This window comes from Mobula birostris, chromosome 2 (genome assembly GCF_030028105.1).
Source record: "Mobula birostris isolate sMobBir1 chromosome 2, sMobBir1.hap1, whole genome shotgun sequence".
Taxonomy (NCBI): domain Eukaryota; kingdom Metazoa; phylum Chordata; class Chondrichthyes; order Myliobatiformes; family Myliobatidae; genus Mobula; species Mobula birostris.
Window position 1 is genome coordinate 78,737,587 of NC_092371.1, and position 22,264 is coordinate 78,759,850.

Here is a 22,264-nt window from a genome sequence, read left to right on the forward strand (position 1 = left end):
TGAGGAAGACAAATGCAATGTTAGCTTTCATTTCGAGATAACTAGAGTACAAAAGCAAAGATATAATGCTGAGTCTTGATAAAATACTTGTGAGGCCTCACCTGAAGTATTGTGAGTTTTGGGCCTTTTCTCTAAGAAACGTGTTGACTTTGGAGAGGCATTCAAAGGAGGTACATGAAAAAGATTCTGGGATTGAAAGGCTTGTCACGTGAGGAGCTTTTGACGGCTCTGCATCTGTACTCACTGGAATTCAGAAGAATAAGCAGTGATCTCAGTGAAACAAACAAATCTTGAAAGACCTCGAAGGAGTGGACATGGAAAGGATGCTTCTATGGTGGGAGAATCTAAGACCAGAGGACGTAGCCTCAGAATAGTGGCATGTCCTTTTAGAACAGAGATGAAGAGGAATTTCTTTTGCCAGAGAATGGCGATTCTGTGGAATTTGTTTCCACAGGCAGCTGTGGAGGCCAAGTCATTGGGTATATTTTAAGGCACAGGTTGATAGGTTCTTAATTAGTCAGGGCATGAAGGGTTATTGCACGAAGGCAGGAGATTGGGGCGAGGGAAATAGATCAGCCTTGATGAAATGGTGGAGCAGACTTGAAGGGCCAAATGGTATAATACTGCTCCTATACCTTATGGTCTAATAAACCTGCAAGAGCAGCTATGCTTATGAGCACTTAAAAAGGAGCCAGAAGACAAGATAGATGAAAGAAGAGGATGGGTTAAGGGTGGTGGGAGAGGAAGAGAGCACCGAACGAACAGGCAGCGAACAAAACATCAGATGGCCTAAATAATGTATGTACTTTGCACAGGTGGCCTCTCAAAATTCAAAGTAAATTCATTATCAAAGGACGTATATGTCACCATATACCACCTCAAGATTCATTTTCCTGCAGGCAATCACAGTAGAACAAATAAACACAATAGAATCACTGAAAAACTACACACATAGACTGACAAACAACCAATGTGCAAAAGACAAACATTGCAAATCCAAAAAGAACAAATAATGACAATTAATAAATGATATTATAAATAAATAATACTGATAACATGAGCTGCAGAGCCGTTCAAAGCTAGTGCATAGGTTGCTTAATCAGTTCAGTGTTGAGATGAGTGAAGTTATCCACTCTGACTCAGCCTCCTGATGGTTGTAGGATAATAACTGTTCCTGAACCTGGTGGTGTGGGAAGTCTCCTGTACATCCTTCTCGATGATAGCAGTGAAAAGAGAACATGGCCTGGATTGTGGTTGGGGGGGGGGGTTGGAGGTCAGGGGTCCTTGATGACAAAAATTATGGCTATTGGAAATTTCCCTCACATAATTCATAAATGACTACCCAACAATTTGAGATGCAGAATAAAATTAAAGATTAACTTCATTTGTCACATAGTTACGAGCAGGTTTGCATCAATGTACTGTGGTCACTATGTTTCTGCCGCTAACATAACATACAAGAAATTCACATGGAAAAAAAAATTAACAAAATTTATTTCCCCCTTCAACTGCATTTTGTGATTCTGCAGACAACTGTGATATGGGTAGTTTTCTTGGAACACAACCCCACCCCTAATACAAGGGTTGACTGTACATCACATCAAAGGGGTTTTACCTTGCTAGCGCTCTTCTTAGGAATTCGGAATCCATGCTGATTTTATCAACCAGCACGTTGAAGTCTTGCTGGACCTCAAACGCCTGAGTGAACAGCTTCGTAGGTACCGGCGATGGGAACAGACTGAAGGGAGCATAGCAGATTGTCTGTAGTGAGAAATGAAGTGAAAGATCTAAAGTGAGACATCAAATTTATCAACGTTAGTATCATAGTTAATACAGAACCTGGCAAAAAGGCAATTAAAAGCACTGGAAATCAGAAGTTGAAAATGACAGAAACAGACCTCTGGTTTTTCAGTACGTGTTTTAAGAGATGACAAAGCATTGGTTACAGACCCAGTTCTGACAGGTCTGTATTTAAATATTAACAACTTGCATTTAAATCATTAAACATTACCTTTATATATCAAAATACCAAAACATACAGTGAAATGCAGTGTTTGAGTAAATGATGTGCTGGGGGCAGCCCGCCAGTCATAATGGTTTTGGTGTTAACATAGCACGCCCACAACTAGCTAACCCTAATCCGTACGTCTTTGGAACATGGGAGGAAACCAGAGCAGCTGGAAGAAACCCATGTGGCTACAGGGAGAATGTACAAACCCCTTCCAGACAGCAGTAAGTATTGAACCCCAATCGTAATTGCTGATGCTTTTAAGTGTTACATGAACTGCTACACTACCTAAATAAAGGCAAACCAAATATTTGAATGTATACAGAGCCCTGCAGGTAGCTGGGGCACATGTATAGCTCGGGTGCCTAAGACTTCTGCACGGTACAGTATTTGTCACTGTAGAGCAGAGAGCATGTTTGTAAACCTGGTGGGAGCAAAGGATATTGGGATGGCGAAAGTGGAGCCCCATGACAGGAGTGTGAGACAGGTAGCAGGGGTGGAGTACCAGGGGCGAGGTGTGGCATGGGTGCAGACATACCCATCCCTGAGACACCAGTCAAGGCCATCTGATTCCAAACAATTGGTTTATTGATCATTACAGAATGTCTCTCTGGTGCTTCCCACTTTCCTCCCCCCTTCCCCCTTTTCCAACCATGATTCCCCTATCGCTGCCCCCTTCCCACTCAAACACAAAGAGACCCACATCAGAGTCAGGTTTATCATCACTCACATATGTCAGGAAACTTGTTTTTTTTTGTGGCAGCAGTACAGTGCAATACATAAAAATTACTACAATACAGTGCAAAAGTCTTAGGTGCCCTAACTATATATATGTGCCTAAGACTTTTGCACAGTACTGTAAACATGGTATTAACAGAATTGAAAACTGAAGGAGTTTATGATGGAACACAGAAGAAAAAGTTGGCCTACATTCAATATGATCATGGATGATCTGCTCCACACCTCATCTCGTCTTCTTGAAGCAGACGCACACCACACAAAAAACAGGCCGCTACAGCCCACCTCATCCATGCAGACTGTGATAACGTACCTAGGCTATTCCAAGTTACCTGCATTAACTCTTCTCACCTCTACTCCTTTCCAGTTCAAGTACCTGTCTGGTTATGGTTGCTCATCGTGTCCGCGATGACATGATACCTGTGTGGGAGAGTTTTTAAAATGTGGAAAAGCTGATGAACAGGGGCAGTTCCACTCCCTCAACCTCAGAGGTCTGGGCCCAGTGGTACGAACAAGCATCACCAACTGGGGTCTTCCTTGGTTGCAGTGGATGACAATGATGTCTTCTGTACCTTGTCATGCCCTTTGCTTTCCATGGAGCATTGCAGAAACACCTTCATGGTCGTTGGATTTCACTGTAGATCTCAGCCGCCTAGTCCACCGGAGTCCACTTCACGTGCCAAGACAGATATGTCCCTACCTCATTGGAGTCTGAGGCTGCCAGCTATCCTCACCTGGTTTAGCCTGCTTATTGAAGTGGTATACCGGGATGCAGCCACTTTTGCATGCAAACAGCTACTTGGAGCCACAGGTGAGAGCCGAGTGTCGGTGGGGACCAAAGGTGAGTGAACTGCCCCAGAATGGACATGACAAGCCCCTTCACCAGGGGAGCTAAGCCTCCCTGGACACTCCACCCATTTCTCTAATTACATTTTAAATATTGTACTAGAACCTGTATCCACTACATCCTTTGACAGGTCAGTGTGGATATTCACCACCCCCGTGTGAGAAACCTACCCCTTCAGATCTCCTTTAAACCTTCCGCTCTCACCTCAAACCTGCGCCCTCTGGTATCAAATTGCCCTGCACTGGTAAAAAGATTTTGCCTATCTAGTGCCAGTTCTCCATGGCCATCAACACCAAGATCTTTCAAAAAAAATTTCTCTTTCCTCCTCAAATACCTCCAGGGTTGAGAATTGTGAATGGCCAAGGCTTAGTACCCCTAAATCTTTAGTGAGTGTGGCGGGGTGGAGATGCATCCCTACCAAAGGAGGTGTAAAGCACTCTTCCCTCCACTAGCCTGCAGATCACCCTTGGGAAAGGTATAGCACCCGCTTAGCGTCCCCCACACCACCCCCATGATCACCTACGTCATACAACATGTCACATAATGAACGAAACCTTGATGAGACCATACCTGGAGCACTGTATACAGTTCTGTGTACAGTACGATGAACACTGTCTCACAATCTACCTCGTTATGATCTTGTACTTTATCATTTACCTGTGTTGCATTTAGCTGTAACTTTTATACTTTATTTAATGCACAGGATCAGGAAAAGCTGCAAAGGGTTGTAAACTCAGCCAGTTCCATCATGGGCACCAGCCTCCCCAGCATTGAGGAAATACTCAAATGGTGATGCCTCAAAAAGGTAGCATCCACCATAAAGCAACCTCATCACCCAAGCCATGTCTTCTCATTACTACTATCAAGGTGGTAAAGAGTACAAAGACACAAAATGAATGTTTTGGGAACAGCTATTTCACCTCTGCCATCAAGTTTCTGAATGGTCCATGAAAACTACCTTACTATTTTTTTGCACTACTTACATAATATATTCAGTTATAATTTATAGTATATTTTGTGTAATGCGAAGTACTGCTGCTACAAAACAAATTTCATTCAAAGTAAATGTTATTATCAGAGTATATATAATGTCACTACACCACAAAGCTGAGATTGATTTTCCTGTGGGCATACTGAGCAAATCTACAGAATAGTAACTATAACAGGATTAATGAAAGATCAACCAGAGTGCAGAAGACAACAAACTGTGCAAATTCAAATATAAATAAGTAGCAAAAAAAAAAATGGCAACATGAAATAACAAGATAAAGAGCCCTTAAAGTGATATCATTGGTTGTGGGAACATCTCAATAGATGGGCAAGTGAGTCTGGTTATCCCCCTTTGTTCAAGAGCCTGATGGTTGTGGGGTAGTAACTGACATATATCAGTGATAATAAACCTGATTCTGATTCAGTATTGTTATTATTTTACCTTATTCTAGCTCAATGCACTGGGTAATGATCTGATCTGTATAAACAGTAAACAAGGCAAGCTTTTCACTCTATCTTGGTGCATATACTGTATTGGATACAAAATGGTCTTTTAAGAGGCTCCTGGATAGGTACATGGAGCTTAGAAAAATAGAGGGTTATGGGTAATGTGATGAAAGAGGGTTACAAAAGTACACATAGACTAAGATGTTAACTGTCCTGTGCTAGCACCACTGGGATCAACAGTTGATCTGCCACCTGTCTTCAGGAGAGAGAGATAAGTAAGACAATGGAGCAGCATTTGGAAATGTTAATGAAGAGACGAGAGAGTTTAACGGAAGGAGACACCGGTCTGAGTATTGTCAAGACCGGCTCCTTTTGAACCCTGAACTGTTTGAAGTGTGATGGACAGGCGATACCCCAGCAGGGGGATAAAAAGGGGCAGGTTCGCTAAGACACCACACACGACACCACGAGGTAATGAGACCCTGGAAGCGGTGCGCCCCCACAAGTCGGTGGGAGTTTTGGAGGTCTGGTCGCGGGACCAGCCACAGACGCACAGGGTGGAAAGATACGGTCAGCGGGAACCTGGTGTGTGTCCGCCCTTGCCTGGGTGCCGGGTTCATCGCTGAAGAACGATCATGTCTGGAACGGAGGGGTCACAGTCGGTGACCTCAGAAGACATTACAAAGGGCTCGCCCGAAAGCTAACTGCGAGGAATATCGAAGGTCTGTTTGGAATCCGATTTGCATATACATTCGTTCCCTCTCTCTCTCCAACGGCACGACGGCGATTACTGCAAACTGAACTAAACTGAACTCTGTCACTTGTGATTGAACATTTTACCCCTAGACTGCGATAGAGCTGATTGACCCTATTATCCTAGTTCTGTGTACATGTGTGTTTATTCATTGCTAACCTGTTGCATTTATATCCTTACTATTAGAGTACTGTGTTGCTTATTTCTTTAATAAAATTTTCTTAGTTCCAGTAATCCAGACTCCAACTGAGTGGTCCATTTCTGCTGGTTTGGCAACCCAGTTACGGGGTATGTAACAGTAACCCTAGGTAATTTCTAAAGTAAGTAAATGTTCGGAACAGCATTGTGGGCCGAAGGACCTGTATTGTGCCGTAGGTTTTCTATGCTTTTAAATGTGACAATAATAAACCAATAACAGTACATGTGACTGAAAGTCCTGCAGTGTCTAAACATCAAAGAAAAATATCATTGACTGAAATGGGAATGACAAGAGGTTTTGAAAGATACTACATAAATGGAGGTTCTGCTTTGAGAGATGTCCAAGACACAGTGTTTAGGCAGAATAGATAAGCTAATAAAAACTTATCACACATTTGAGCATGAATGAACTGCGTATCATCAAAGTGAAAGCCCACACTCATCTAAACTCACCTCACTGCTGGCTGGATCCTCTTTTGTCCTCATGAGAATTCCCTGAAGAAGAGCAGCATCCTTAGCAGCAACCGTCAGGTGCTGGATAAGACTGCTGTTCAGAAGGACGTCATCCACTGCAAATGGGATCAAAAGCTGCAGAACAACAGAGCAATGCAAGAAACAAATCACACCAAGACATCTGAATTGTTGCTCCTCTTAACTTCCCATCACAACCTTTGGCAAACAATGCGGGAATATGATTCTGCAGCCATCCATAAACGACTTTGATCTGGATGGGAGGTTGTGTTGGAGTCATAAAAGCAGAAGGATAACATTATCCTCCAGAATATACAATTGTTACCTATTGTCCCATAGTCAGGAACATCTCAGGCCCAGCAGTTAACCATCTGAAGTTGGAAGTTTTGTGCCTTCATAGTCTTGGATGTAATAAACCATGGCAAATATCTCAAAGAGCCTATCTTTGGAAAACCTATTAAATATAGTTAAAAATTTCTATTGGGACAACACCAGAATACCTCATCAACTGATATATTGCAAATCTCTCCAGCAATGATGTTCAGCTGATACAATTGGAGAATTGTTTGGGCATGAAATTAAATCAATTCTATATACACTCAGTGGCCACTTGATTAGGGATACCTGCTCATTAATGCAAATATCTAATCAACCAATCATGTGGCAGCAACTCAATTCATAAAAGCATGCAGAGATGGTCAAGGGGTTCAGTCATTGGTCAGACCAAATATCAGAATGAGGAAGAAATGTGATCTAAGTGACTTTGACTGTGGAATGATTGTTGGCGCCAGATAGAGCTGTTCAGCATCTCAGAATCTGCTGATCCCCTGGGATTTCCATGCACAACAGTGTCTAGCGTTTACAGAGAATGGTGCAAAAAAAACACCCAGTGAGTGGCAGTTCTGTGGGCAAAAATACTTGTCAATGACAGAAGTCAGAGGAGAATGGCCAGACGGGTTCAAGCTGACAAGAAAGTGACTGTAACTCAAATAACCATGTGTTAAAACAATGATGTGCAGAAGAACAGCTTTGAATGCACAACACATCAAACCTTGAAGAAGATGGGCTTGACCATTGTGTTTGCAGTGCTGGTGAATGACACCCGTCTGGTGAATGAACTCGTTTGGACATTCTCCTCTGACCTCTGTCATTAAGGGGTGTGGGGAGAGGAGGGGTGTATACTTATTTGTGAGGAGATGGGGCCATTTAGTAATACCACACATCCTCAACCTCATGCAAACCAGCCTCCCCTCCACTGATTTCATTTATACTCTCTGCTGCATTGGGAAAGCAGCCAATATTATCAAGAACCCTGCCTCATTTTGCCCATCAGGCAGAAGACGCAAAACCACGGGAACATGTACCACCAGGCAAAAGGACAACTTCTATTCTGTTGTTATAAAGTACAGGTACAGCACAGAAACAGGCCCTACGGCCCAACTTGTCTGTGCCGGACCATTTAAACTGCCTACTCCTATTGACCTGCACCCAGACCATAGCCCTCCATATCCCTATCATTTATGTACCTATCCAAACTTCTCTTAAATGTTGAAATTTTGCACAACTTCTGTTACAGGACTTTTGAACAGAGCTCTTGTATGCCAAGATGATCTCTTGACCCTTGTGCTTTATTAACTGTACTTTCGCTATAACTGTAACAATATTTTTTTCACAAAATTCAAAGTAAATTATCAAAGTATATATACGTCACCATAATACAACCCTGAGATTCATTTCTTTTTGCAGGGATAAACAGTAAATACAAAGCGACCCAAACAGCATCAAAGAAAGACTACACACAAGATGGACAAACAACCAATGTACAAAAGACAACAAACTGCAAATACAAAAAAAACAACAAAATACAACAATTGAATATTAGATTAGATTATAAGGACACTCAGTCCTCGTTTATTGTCATTTAGAAATGCATGCATGCATTAAGAAATGATACAATGTTCCTCCAGAGTGACATCACAAAAAAAAACAGGACAAACCGAAGACTAACACTGAGAAGACCACATAATTATAACTTATAGTTACAGCAGTGCAAAGCAATACCATAATTTGATAAACAGCAGACCATGGGAATGGTAAAAAAAAATATGCAATTAATATCAAGATGAAGAGTCCCTGAAAGAGTCCATAGATTGTGGGAACAATTCAGTGTTGGGGTGAGTGAAACTATCTCCTCTGGTTCAAGGGCCTTATGACTGAGGGGTAACTTCTGTTCCTGAATCTGGTGGTGTGGGTCCTGAGGGTCTTGTACCTCCTTCCTGAAGAGAGCATGGCCAGGATGGTGAGGGTCTTTGATGATGGATACTGCTTTCCTGCAACAGGGCTTTATGGTGGGGAAGGCCTTTAACCATGATGGAATTGGCCGTATCCACTACTTTTTGTAGGATTTTCTGTTCAAGGGCACTGGTGTTTCCATATCAGGCCATGAAGCAACAATCAGTATACTCTCCCACGGCACATCTATGGAAGTTCCTCAAATTTTTAGATGTCATGCTAAATCTTTGCAAACTTTTTAAGAAAGTACTATGCTTTCTTTGTAATGCACTTTTGTGCTGGACCAAGGACAGATCCTCTGAAATGATAATGTGATGAAAGAGGGTTACAAAAGTACACACAGACTAAGATGTTAACTGTCCTGTGCTAGCACCACTGGGATCAACAGTTGATCTGCCACCTGTCTTCAGGAGAGAGAGATAAGTAAGACAATGGAGCAGCATTTGGAAATGTTAATGAAGAGACGAGAGAGTTTAACGGAAGGAGACACCGGTCTGAGTATTGTCAAGACCGGCTCCTTTTGAACCCTGAACTGTTTGAAGTGTGATGGACAGGCGATACCCCAGCACGGGGATAAAAAGGGGCAGGTTCGCTAAGACACCACATCACGAGATAACAAGACCCTGGAAGCGGTGCGCCCCAAGTCGGTGGGAGTTTTGGAGGTCTGGTCGCGGGACCAGCCATAGACGCACAGGGTGGAAAGATACGGTCGGCGGGAACCTGGTGTGTGTCCGCCCTTGCCTGGGTGCCGGGTTCACCGCTGAAGAACAATCGTGTCTGGAACGGAGGGGTCACAGTCGGTGACCTCAGAAGACATTACAAAGGGCTCGCCCGAAAGCTAACTGCGAGGAATATCGAAGGTCTGTTTGGAATCCGATTTGCATATTCATTCGTTCTCTCTCTCCAACGGCACGACGGCGGTTACTGCGAACTGAACTAAACTGAACTCTGTCACTTGTGATTGAACATTTTACCCCTAGACTGCGATAGAGCTGATTGACCCTATTATCCTAGTTCTGTGTACATGTGTGTTTATTCATTGCTAAACTGTTGCATTTTTATCCTTACTATTAAAGTACTGTATTGCTTATTTCTTTAATAAAACTTTCTTAGTTCCAGTAATCCAGACTCCAACTGAGTGGTCCATTTCTGCTGGTTTGGCAACCCAGTTACGGGGTATGTAACAATAACAATGTGGAATTTAAAGTTGCTGATCATCTCCACCTCTGATTCCCCCACTGGACCTCTGGATTCCTCCTCCTGAAGTCAATAATCAGCTCCTTGGTTTTGCTAACATTGAGTAAGAAGTTGTTGTGAAACTCCTCAGCCAAGTTTTCAATCTTCCTCCTATATGCCAATTCCTCACCACTTTTGATTCTGCCAACGACAATTGTGTTGTGAATAAACTGAAATATGGCATTGGAGCTCTACGTAGTCACAAAGTCATAAACTTAAAGTGAGTAGAGTAGGAAGCTAAGCGCACAGCCTACTGGTACACCTGAACTGATGGAATTTGTGGAGGAGATGTTGTTGCCAATCCAGACTGAGTGGGCTCTGCAAGTGAAGAAATCGAGGATTCAGTTGTCCAAGGAGGTATTGAGGCCTAGTTCTTGGAGTTTATTGATTAGTTTTGAGGGGAAGGTAGCATTGAGTACCAATCTGTAGGTGAAGAGCATCCTGATGAACACCTCTTCACTGTACAGACGTTCCAGGGTTGGGTAAGTAGACAATGAAACGGCAGCTCTGTTGACCTATCGTGATGGTAGACAAATTGGACCAGATCCAAGTCACTTCTCTGGTGGGAGATGATAATGTTTTATCACCAACCTCTCAAAGCACTTCATCACAGTGGATGCAAGTGCCACATTGCCCCTTTTATAATACCTCTTTGTACTTAATGCATAGAACGATCTGCCTGGATGGAAGACAAATATATGCTTTTCACTGCATCTGAGTACATATGACAGTAATAACCTGGATAATGTCATGAGCTGGACTGGTATGGAATACCCATTCCCCAATGTTTTATCCAAATACAAATTGGGCTCTAGCTCAAAGCATATTTCAGGCTGATGTCAGGATTCAGACACTGTTATTCAAGTATGAGTTTGGCATTGGTCCTGGTTTATTATAATCACATGTACTGAGATGCAGTGAATAGTTATCTTGCATACTGTTCATACAGATCAACTCATTACACAGTGCATTGACATAGAACAAGGGAAAGCAGCAACAGAATGCAAAATAAAGTATAACAGCTACTGATAAAGTGCAATATAGCAGACAATAAAGTAAAGGTCACTTATTGTACTAGGGAACTATGTAATAATCTTACAACAGCAGGATAGAAGCTGTCCTTGATCCTGGTAGTATGTGTTTACAGGCTTTTGTATCTTCTGCCCAATGGAAGAGGGCTGAAGGTCAAACCAAGAAATCGTAGGGGTGTGGGAGCAGAGGCAATGGGATGGGGAGAGGGAGGGGACAACAAGGAAGGGTATGGGAGGAGTAAAGGACATCTTAATCTCATCCAGTGAGAATGTAGATTCTGTACTAGATCTGTCTTCAGGTAGATCAGCTTTAACCGGTCTCGTGGTGCACAATGAGTTTTTAAATAAATCGCCCATTATTTTGAACACCAATTCCGTGTGGTCTTTCAGTTTGTTCCTACAATTGGGTTATTATTGTCACCGGTACCAAGATACAGTGAAAAGCTAGTCCTGCATACTGTTCATACCAATCATTACACAGTATGCTGAGTTACAAGGTAAAACTGTAACAGAATGTGTAGAAGCTACTGAAAAAGTGCCAGACCATAAAGAGGCAGGTTGTGAGTACGAGAGTCTTATCTATTGTACAAGAGGTCTGTTCAAGTGTTTAACCTGTTGGGGGTGGCATGGTAGCATAGCAGTTAGCACAATGCTTTCTAGTACTGTACTGACAACCCAGATTCAATCCTCGCTGCTGTCTGGAAGAAATTTGTACATTCTCCCTGTGACTGTGCCGGTTTCCTCCCACAGTCCAAAGACGTACTGTTGGTAGGCTCATTGGTCAGTTTAAATTGCCCATGATTAGGCTAGGGTTAAATTGGGGGATTGCTGGGATGGTGTGGCTCAATGGCCCAGAAGAGCCTATTCTGTGCTGTAAGTAAATAAATAGATAACTTGTGTGTTAAACCTGCACCTTAAATCAGGCTTTCATTTGGGGCTCAGTTGCCTTCAAAGCTCAGATCTAGACAACACATAAAGAAAACCACTCAAGGCAGCAGCAATCAGTTTCCTCAAATGAGTTGGTTTATTCTAGCCTGTTACAGTGTGCAATGGGGTGTACCTTGGGTGAGAACTCAAGGAAACATCATTGACTCAAAAAAAACTCCTGCAACTTGTAGTATTTGTGTCACAACAGTAACTTGCAGATTTTACAATTTCACCTTTTCATTCTTGGATTTGGTCTTTATCTTATCTCTGCTCCTAACTGCCTGATGATGAGAATTTGCTGTCCTTTAGCAGACCACCATATCCCCTCCCCATTCGCTGAGGACCATAAGAGATAGGAGCAGAATTAGGTCATTTGGCCCATCGAGTCTGCTCTGCCATTTTATCATTGCTGATCCAATTTTCCTCTCAGCCTCAATCTCCTGCCTTCTCTCCTGACCAATCAAGAATCTACCAGCCTCTGCCTTAAATATACATAAAGACTTGGCTTTCACAGCTGCTTGTGGCAATGAAATCCACATATTCAACACTCTCTGGCTAAATAAATTCCTTCTCATCTCTATTCTAAATGGACACCCCTCTATTTTGAGGCTGTGCCATCTCCTCCACCACAGGAAGCATCCTCTTTATATCCACTCTATCAAGGATTTTCACCATTCAATAGGTTTCAATGAGGTCACCTCTCATTCTTCTGAATTCTAGTGAATACAGGCCCAGAGCCATTAAACACGCTTCATATAACAAACCATTCAATCCTGGTATCATTTCCATGAACCTCCTTTGAACCCTCTCCTGTTTCAGCACATCTTTTTTACAATAAGGGGCCCAAACCTGCTCATAATACTCCAAGGGAGGCCTCACCAGTGTTTTATGAAGTCTCAACATCATTGCTTTAATTTTCTAGTCCTCTTGAAATGAATGTTAACCTCACCACAGATTCAACCTGCAAATTAACCTTTAGAGAATCATGTACAAGGACTCACAAGTCCTTTGCATCTCAGTTTTTTGTACTCTCCTTTTCATTTCTTCTACCAAAGCGCATGATCATACACTTCTTGACACAATTTCATCTAACATTTCTTTGTCCATTCTCCTAATCTTTCCTTCTGTAGCCTCTCTACTTACTCAAAACTATCTACTCCTCCACTTACCTTCATATCGCCTGCAAACATTATGACAAAGCCATCAGTTCCATCATCCAAATCACTGATCTATAACGTTAAAGAGAATTGGTCCCAACACAGACCCCGTGGAACACAGCTAGTCACCGGCAGCCGGTCAGAAAAGGCTCCCTTTATTCCCACTCTTTGCTTCCTGCCAATCAGCCACTGCTTTATCCATGCTAGAATCTTTCCTGTAATTCCATCGGCTCGTAGCTCGTTAAGCAACTTCATGTGTGGCACGTTGTCAAAGGCCTTCTGATAATCCTAGTACACAATATCAACTGATTCTCCTTTGTCTATCCTGCTTGTTATTTCTTCAAAGCATTCCAACAGATTTGTCAGGCAAGATTTTCTCCTGAGGAATCATGCTGACTATGGCCAATTTTATCACGTGCTTCCAAGTACCCTGAGACCTCATCCTTAATAATTGACTCCAACATCTTCCCAACCACCAAGTCAGACTAACTGGCTGGCAGTTTCCTTTCTTCTGCCGAGAAACATTGCAACATTCGTACGAGGTTAGAGGTGACATCGGAAGCACGACAACTCTGGTTGTGCTTGCAAGACATTACTTCCTACAAAGCGAAACCCAATAGCATGAATGGCAGTGATGCTTCACTATCAGATTAACTCAATGCCCTCTATGCCCACTTTGAAAGGGAGAATACAACTACAGCTGAGAAGATGCCTGCTGCACCTGATAACCCTATGGTCTCTGTCTCAAAGGCCAATGTTAGGCTGTTTTTAAAGAGAGTGAACCCTTGCAAGGTGGAAGGTCCCGATGGAGTACCTGGTAAGGCTCTGAAAACCTGTGCCAACCAACTGGCGGGAGTATTCAAGGACATCTTCAACCTCTCACTGCTACAGGCGGAAGTTCCCACTTGCTTCAAAAAGGCAACAATTATACCAATGCCTAAGAAGCAAAATGTGAGCTGCCTTAATGACTATCGCCCGGTAGCACTCACATCTACAGTGATGAAATGCTTCAAGAGGTTGGTCATGACTGGACTGAACTCCTGCCTCAGCAAGGAGCAGGACCCATTGCAATTTGCCTACACCACAATAGGTCAACAACCGATCCAATCTCAATGGCTTTCCATGCGGCTTTAGACCAAATGGACAACACAAACACCCATGTCAGGATGCTGTTCATCGACTGTAGCTCAGCAATTAATACCATCATTCCCAAAATCCTGATTGAGAAGTTGCAGAACCTGGGCCTCTGTACCTCCCTCTGCAATTGGATCCTCGACTTCCTACCCGGAAGACCATAGTCTTATGGACTCGTCATAATATCTCCTCCTCACTGACAATCAACACTGGTCCACCTCAAGGGAGTGTGTGCCTACTGCTCTACTCTCTATATACCCATAACTGTGTGGTTAGGCATAGCTCAAATACCATTTATAAATTTGCTGACGATACGACCATTGTTGGTAGAATCTCGGGTGGTGACAAGAGGGCGTACAGGATCAAGATATGCCAACTAGTGGAGTGGTGCTGCAGCAACAACCTGGCACTCAAAGTCAGTAAGACAAAAGAGCAGATTGTGGACTTCAGGAAGGTTAAGACGAAGGAACACGTACCAATCCTCATAGAGGTATCAGAAGTGGAAAGAGTGAACAGTTTCAAGTTCCTGGTTGTCATGATCTTGAGGTTCTAACCTGGTCCCAACATATCGACGCAGTTATAAAGAAAGCAAGACAGTGGCTATACTTTATTAGGAGTTTGAGGAGATTTGGTATGTCAACAAATACTCTGGAAAGCTTCTATAGATGTACGGTGGAGAGGATTTTGACAGGCTGCATTATTGTCTGGTATGGCATGGGGGGGGTGGGGGGCTACTGCACAGGACTGAAAGAAGCTGCAGAGGGTTGTAAATTTAGTCAGCTCCATGTTGGGTACTAGCCTACAAAGTACCTAAGACATCTTCAAGGAGTGGCGGCTCAGAAAGGCAGCGTCCATTATTAAGGACCTCCAGCACCCAGGGCATGTCCTTTTCTCACTGGTACCATCAGGCAGGAGGTACAGAAGCCTGAAGGCACACACTGAGCAATTCAGGAACAGCTTCTTCCCCTCTGCCATCTGATTCCTAAATGGACATTGAACCCTTGGACACTACCTTACTTTTTTAAAAAATATATAGTATTTCTATTTTTGCATGATTTTTAATCTATTCAATATATGTATACTGTATAAAGTACTGTATACTGAATAAGATTTATTTATTATACATATTTTTCTTCTATATTATGTATTGCATTGAATTGCTGTTGCTAAGTTAACAAATTTCACGTCACATGCCGGTGATAATAAACCTGTAATTCTCTATTCCTTCTTGAACACTGGAGTGACATTTGCAATTTTCCAGTCTTCCAGAACCATTCCAGAATCTAGTCATTCTTGAAAGATCATTACTAATGCCTCCATGATCTCTTCAGCCACCTCTTTCAGAACTCTGGAGCATACACCATCTGGTCCAGGTAACTTATCTACCCATCTTCAGACCTTTCAGTTTCCGAAGAACCATCTCTCTAGCGAAGCTTCTCACACTTTATGACTCCTGACACCTGGAACTTCCACCATACTGCTAGTATCTTCCACAGTGAAGACTGATGCAAAATACTTATTCAGTTTGTCCCCCATTGCCAGCAGTCCGATATCCACTCCTGCCTCTCTTTTACACTTTACATATCTGAAAAATCTTTTGGTATCCTCTTAAATATTATTGGCTAGATTGCTTTCGTATTTCATCTTTACCTTAATGACCTTTTTTGTTGCTTCTGTTGGTTTTTAAAACATTCCCAATCCTTTAACTTGCCACTACGTTTTGCTCTATTATATGCTCTCTCTTTGCCTTTTATGTTGGCTTTGACTTCTCTAGTTAGCCACGGTTGTGTTATCTTTCTTTTAAAATACTTCTTCCTCTTTGGGATGTATATATCCTGTGTCTTCTGAATTGCTTCCAGAGATTCCAGTCATTGCTGCTCTGCCGTCATCCCTGCCAGTGTTCTTTTCTAATCAATTCTGGCCAGTTCCTCTTTCATGCCTCTGTAATTCCCTTTACTCTACTGGAATACTGATACATCCGACTTTAGCTTCTCCTCAAATTTCAGAGTTAATTATGATCACTTGCCCCCAAGTGTTCTTTTATCTTAAGATCTCTAATCAATTCAGGTTCATTGCACAACATTGCCTGGCATGTAAATGTCGGCCCAGATCAGAGGCAAAACGATCGGCAATCGCCTCTGATCTGGGCCGACATTTACGTGCCCGGCGGCACCTAATTAATTAACTTGTTTATTTTGGCTTTTTTCTTACAGATATGTTGGGTGCACCCCGGCTATCACTGCACCGCTGCATTCTTCGTGGCCCGGAGGTTGGGGACCACCGATTTACATGTTGATGGCATGTTTTTGGCCCGATTGAGTGACCTGCCACTTTGCTGTCTCTGAGCGAGTTTGGTGAGGTTTCGAGCAGCCAAATGCCTGGAGACAGGGCGCAAGCCCACGATCAACTCCATTTCTTGTCGATCTCACCAATGAAACTTCGAGGAAGATTGAAATATCAAGATGAGTGTGGAAGGTGAGCAAGCGTTCACTGTAGTCTACCAGCCTCTCGCTTGCAGCTGTCGGAGGAAGGCATCTGCGTGCAATGGCCTCTCCCCCCCTCTCGTTCACTGCTCCTGAAGGGAGGCCACTGCATTCGAATAGTCTCTCTTCCCCTTGATGATGTCAGATGATGGTAATGAAGTTCTGGATCTGCAATTTGTTCATTTGGATTATTTTGATTTTTGTTTTTATGTTCTATGTTTTTGCTTGTTCTTGTTGCCATTTGCATGATTTGTTTTTTGCACATCATGATGTGTTTCTGGTCATTCCTATTTTTTTAAGTGCTAAATTGTGTGATTTTTTTCAGGGCAGACTGGCTCTGCGGCCTAAAGTCAACGATCGACACAGCACTAAACTGAAATGAATTAAATTGAACAGGCAACATAGATGCTGCCTGTCCAGCATATTGTGTGTTGCTTGAACATTCCTAGACTGTTTCAATGGTTTTGTGATTTGATGTTTTATATTCTATGCTATTTCGCTTGTTGGGTGTTTGTTGTTTTCTTTTGAGGGGTTTCATTGTGTTTTTGTGTTTTGTGGCTGTCTGCAGGAAGACAAATCTCAGAGTTGTGTACTATATACATATTTTGAATCTTTGATCTAAGTACTATCCTGTTTCTCTTAAATGACCTTCAAGCCACTTCCATGAATAGCGTATTTTCCCATTATCCATTTCTAATTTGTATGACACTTGGAGGTTAGCTTTCATTGTTACATGTCGATCATAACTCAAAACATACAGTGAAGTGCACTGTTTGTAACAACGTCCAACAACACAAAGATGTGCTGGGGGCTCTGCGTGAGTGCTGCTGCACTTCTGGCACCAACATAGCAAGCTCATTAATCTTAACCTGTACACCTTTTGGAATGTGGGAGGAAACCGGAGCACCTGGAGGAAACCCACACAGTCAAGGGGAGAATGTACAAACTCCTCACAAGCAGCGGCAGAAACTGAACTCAGTGAGTACTAGCGCCGCGAGGCGATGCCGCTAATGCTACGCTAACATGCACACCTTAAGTTCAAAGTATTATAATTTTCCCAATTTTCTTATAATTCCTGGAGATTCCTTCTTAAACACCCGACAGACGTTCCCATAAATGTTTAATTTATAATTTTCTTATAAATGATGCAATTACCAATGACACTGCTGCAAGCAAACTTTTCATTACACTTATGCATATGCATATTTACTTATGTACATAAACTGAGCTTTGCTTCTGGAATTGGGTCAGAAGTCTTTGGATGAAACCATGAACTGTTATTCTGTTACTGCACTTGAAAGTCCTGTACAGAGCCTGAATCTGATCTATTCTTACACAGTTAAAAGCTGAATTTCAAATCACATTTCAAAAAATTGGTGCAAACACTTAGTCTCTGCATAAACTATCTGGGACATGCTCTCTTCTCATTACTGAGATAAGGGAGGGGTACAGGAGCCTGCCCAGCTAACCTCACCAGCCAGCAACCCACCTATTTAATCAGAGTCTATCACAGCACAGAGGCCCCATGTGCCACCTAGGCACTAAGGGTTCAGACGACGATGAATAGGAGACAACTTATAATTTTGGCCAGTGCTATCATGTTTGCTGTTGTGTGCTGGGGCAGCAGGCTGAGGGTAGCAGACACCAACAGAATCAACAAACTTCTTCGTAAGACCAGTGATGTTGTGGAGATGGAACTGGACTCTCTCACGGTGGTGTCTGAAAAGAGGATGCTGTCTAAGTTGCATGCCACCTTGGTCAATGTCTCCCATCCACTACATAATGTACTGGGTGGGCATAGGAGTACATTCAGCCAGAGACTCATTCCACCAAGATGCAGCACAGAGTGTCATAGGAAGTTATTCCTGCCTGTGGCCATCAAACTTTACAACTCCTCCCTTGGAGGGTCAGACACCCTGTGCCGATAGGCTAGTCCTGGACTTATTTCATATTTACTGGCACAATTTACATATTACTATTTAACTATTTCTGGTTCTATTACTATTTATTATCTATGGTGCAACTATAACGAAAACCAATTTCCCCCTGGGATCAATAAAGTATGACTATGACTAACCTACTAACAGGTACATCTTTGGAAACATGGGAGGAAACCCACGCATTTATTGGGAAGGAATGGGCAAACTCCTTACAGATGACATGGGAATTGAACTCTGAATTCTGACACCCTGAGCTGTAATAGCCTCACGCTAACTGCTACACACTATGGCATACTGCTCATCATTTTTCAGAAACAGCTCCTTCCTCTCTGCAATCAGGTTTCTGAATGGTCCATGTTACTACCTTGTTATTCCATTTTTTTGTTATTTAGTTTTCTAGTAAATTTTGTCTTTGCACTGTACTACTGCCACAAAACAACAGATTTCGAATTTAATAATCAGTGATAATAACTCTGATTCTGAAAAATATACATCAGTTTTTCCACTAAAAGTGATTGCATAATGTTAAGAAAACATGACAAATATGATATTCATTTCTGCCTTCATTGCGGTGGTTTGGAGGAAGTGAAATTCCACAGTGGGTTTACATACAACTTCCAGGCCTTTTGTCAGTATATAGCCTGGTGGTGAATATTATCAACATAAAGATTGCTAGAGGCTAATTATCCTTTTGTGCGAATCACACAAGGACTTGGCAAGTTAGAGAAAAGTTGCTCAATTATTTGACTATCGGCTACATCTATCTTCAATTTAAAACTTGAGCTCTATTCACAAAAGCAGGGAGGTTCGCTGGTGCTACTCCTGAGCATTTAAACTGGCGAGGCAAGGACACGGTAGTCAGAATGACCGTGCAGCAGGTAGGGAGCTGAAAGCAGACAATAGTACAAACAAGTCCACTGAGAAGAGCAGGTAGAGAAAGGAGAGGGAAGCACAAATGCATGCTAAGAGCCTCATGGGTAACAGAGATGAGCTGCGGAGTCTAGATCAGCACATGGGACAATGTAATCATAGAAACAGGATTAAGGGAAGGGCTGATTGACGCCACTGTTATTGGCCGAATCAAAGGGGGTGACAAATCAACATATAGCAAGAAACCTGGGTGCAGTGTAACTCTGATTCCATGAAGTGTCAGAATTAGGTTTACTATCACCGACATATCATGAATAAAAAAAAATCACAATTTGTTACAAAAGATACATAGAAATAAACACTGAATAGTGAAAAAACTAAAAAAATAATGAGGGACTGCTTGTGGACAGTTCAGTAACTAGATGGCAGAGGGAAAGAAGCTGTTCCTAAAGTAGAAATGGTGGATTTTAATCTATTAAGTGAAATTTGGATAAGTACATGGATGGGAGAGGTATGGAAGGCTATGGATCACATGTGGGTCGATAGGATTAGGCAGAACAACGAAGGGCCTGGTTCTGAGCTCTAAGGCTCAGTCACTCTAAAATGTTGAGAGTGTGCCCTCAGGCCCCTGTACCTCTTCCCTGATGGTAGCAACAGAAAAGACCATGTTCTGGATGGTGAAGGGCTTTAACGGTGGGTGGCACCTTCATGAGGCACCATCTTTTTAAGATGACCTCAACAGCAAAGAGGATTCTGCCCGTGATGGAGCTGGTTGAGCCTACAACTCTCTGTAGCTTTTTAAAATTATGTGCATAGTAGTCTCCATACTGTTCCAAGTGGCAATGTACTCAGTCAGATTAGACTCCACCGCACACCTGTAGAAATTTGCTGGGGCATATGAAGTGATGAAAGTGACAGGAGGTGGAATTCCCCAAGTACAATTTTAAGAAAAGCAGATTAAGGAGCAAACAGGAGAAAATCTACAGATGCTGGAAATCAGAGCAACACACGCAAAATGCTGGAGGAAGTGGAGGGGTGGGGGCTACAGCACAGGATCCAAACAAACTTCAGAAAGTTGCAAGCTTAATCAGCTCCATCATGGGCACTAGCCTCCGTAGTATCCAGGACATACTTCAAAAATGTAGTGCCCATCACCCAGGACGTGCCCTCTTCTCTCCAGGAAGGCAGTATAGGAGTCTGAAGGCACACACTCAGCGATTCAGCATTCCCCTCTGCCATCCGATTTCTGAATGGACACTGAACCCATGAACACTACCTCACTACTTATTTTTTATTCCTATTTTTGCACTACTTATTTAATTTAACTATTTATATGTATGCTTACTGTAATTAAGGGTTTTTTCCTATTATTATGTATTGATTATATTGTACTGCTGCCGCAAAGACAAATGTCATGACGCATGTGTGGTAAACCGTATATATGTTGTAACTGGGTTAACTGTCTGGACACGCCCCTCTGCTGACTGCCCCTGTGGCTCCTCCCACAGGGTCCTGTATAAAGGTGTTTCGCCTTGCCCCTCCTCCTCAGTCCGGGGGCAGACACTCACCATGGAGGTCATATTGTACAGTGAATAAAAGCCTTTCAGTATTTTACCCAACCTCAGTCTTTTGAAGTTATTGAAGGTGCTTCAATTTAAAGTCTATTCTGATTCTCTTGCAGACATTTACGGGGAAATAAAGTAGTACAATAGAATTTATGAAAAACTATATACAAGTAATAAATAACAAAAGAAGACAAATTATGCAAATAGAAACATATAATACTGGGAACGTAACTCCTTGAAAGCGAGACTATAGGTTATTCAGAGTTGGGGTGAGTGAAGTTATCCACGCCGGTTTAGGAGCCCGATGGCCAAGAACTAACAACTGTTACTGAACAGGACCCAAGGCTTCTGTACCTTCTGTCGATGGTAGTAGAGAGAAGGTAGAGAGAGGATGGCGGGGAACTGAATTCACTTCATACAAGTCAGCGACAATGATCTTGATTCTAAGATTACTATTATGACCCTATGACTGATGGCCTGCAGGCCGGGCACTCCACAGTGACCGGATTCCAAAACCCATCCTTGAGTTACTCCCCACAGAACATCGACAGACCTAAGCCCCGTTACCCACCACAACTGCAGGGCCGATCGCGAACTTTGCACTATTGGAGTTACGGTTCAGGTTCAATCTCCGCGCCTCTCCATGCACACATGCACTGTCCTACAGGCAACACCTCCTGTCAAAAAATGTGATACAGCGACCTATATATTTGCAAGCTGTTACCTCGCTTTCGGACTTCTTGGGCAGAGTTAGGCTGGGCAATCTGCTGTTCACTGGGCTCCCGCTGGCAGACATCGCCTCCTTCCCTCACCAGGACCAGGGCCAAACCACGAGCAGGCCTTCGTCCTCCTCCCGCTGATTGACAGCTCCCCCAGCCACTGACTCCGGGCCGGAGAGGAGGCGGGGTCTCACCGTTTCCCCTTTCTCCTCGCGCCGCCCGACACGCAGCCGCGCTCCGGTTGCCAGAGCGATGGCGCGGCCAAGTCAGAAAACGGGGCGGGGTGTCATTGCCGGTGGGATCACGTGATCTACCCAGCGCGTCAAGTCGGAAGTTGGGGAGAGTTATTGGATAGTGGTTGTCGTGAAAGTGGGAAATAAAAGACAAAACAGAAATAAATTCAGAAAGTTAATTGTCATTTAGCCATACATGAATACCTATGAATACAACCGAACGA

The 22,264-nt window shown here is 42.9% G+C and overlaps 1 protein-coding gene across 4 annotated transcripts in view; it reads right to left on the reverse strand.

The window, feature by feature from the left end:
* The window catches only part of gss (glutathione synthetase), a 112,737-nt gene extending 90,747 nt beyond the window's left edge, over positions 1 to 21,990 (reverse strand). For 2 of the 4 annotated variants that reach the window (XM_072243775.1, XM_072243785.1), the window contains exons 1-3: positions 21,813 to 21,990; positions 6,436 to 6,570; positions 1,616 to 1,761 (exon numbers count right to left, since the gene is read on the reverse strand). In XM_072243775.1, the coding sequence (XP_072099876.1) occupies positions 1,616 to 1,761; positions 6,436 to 6,570; positions 21,813 to 21,884 (353 nt within the window). In that variant the 5' untranslated portion in view covers positions 21,885 to 21,990. The remainder of the gene's footprint in view (positions 1 to 1,615; positions 1,762 to 6,435; positions 6,571 to 21,812) is intronic. The other 2 variants (XM_072243756.1, XM_072243765.1) reach the window with 2 other exon arrangements.
* Between the last annotated feature and the right edge of the window lie 274 nt (positions 21,991 to 22,264).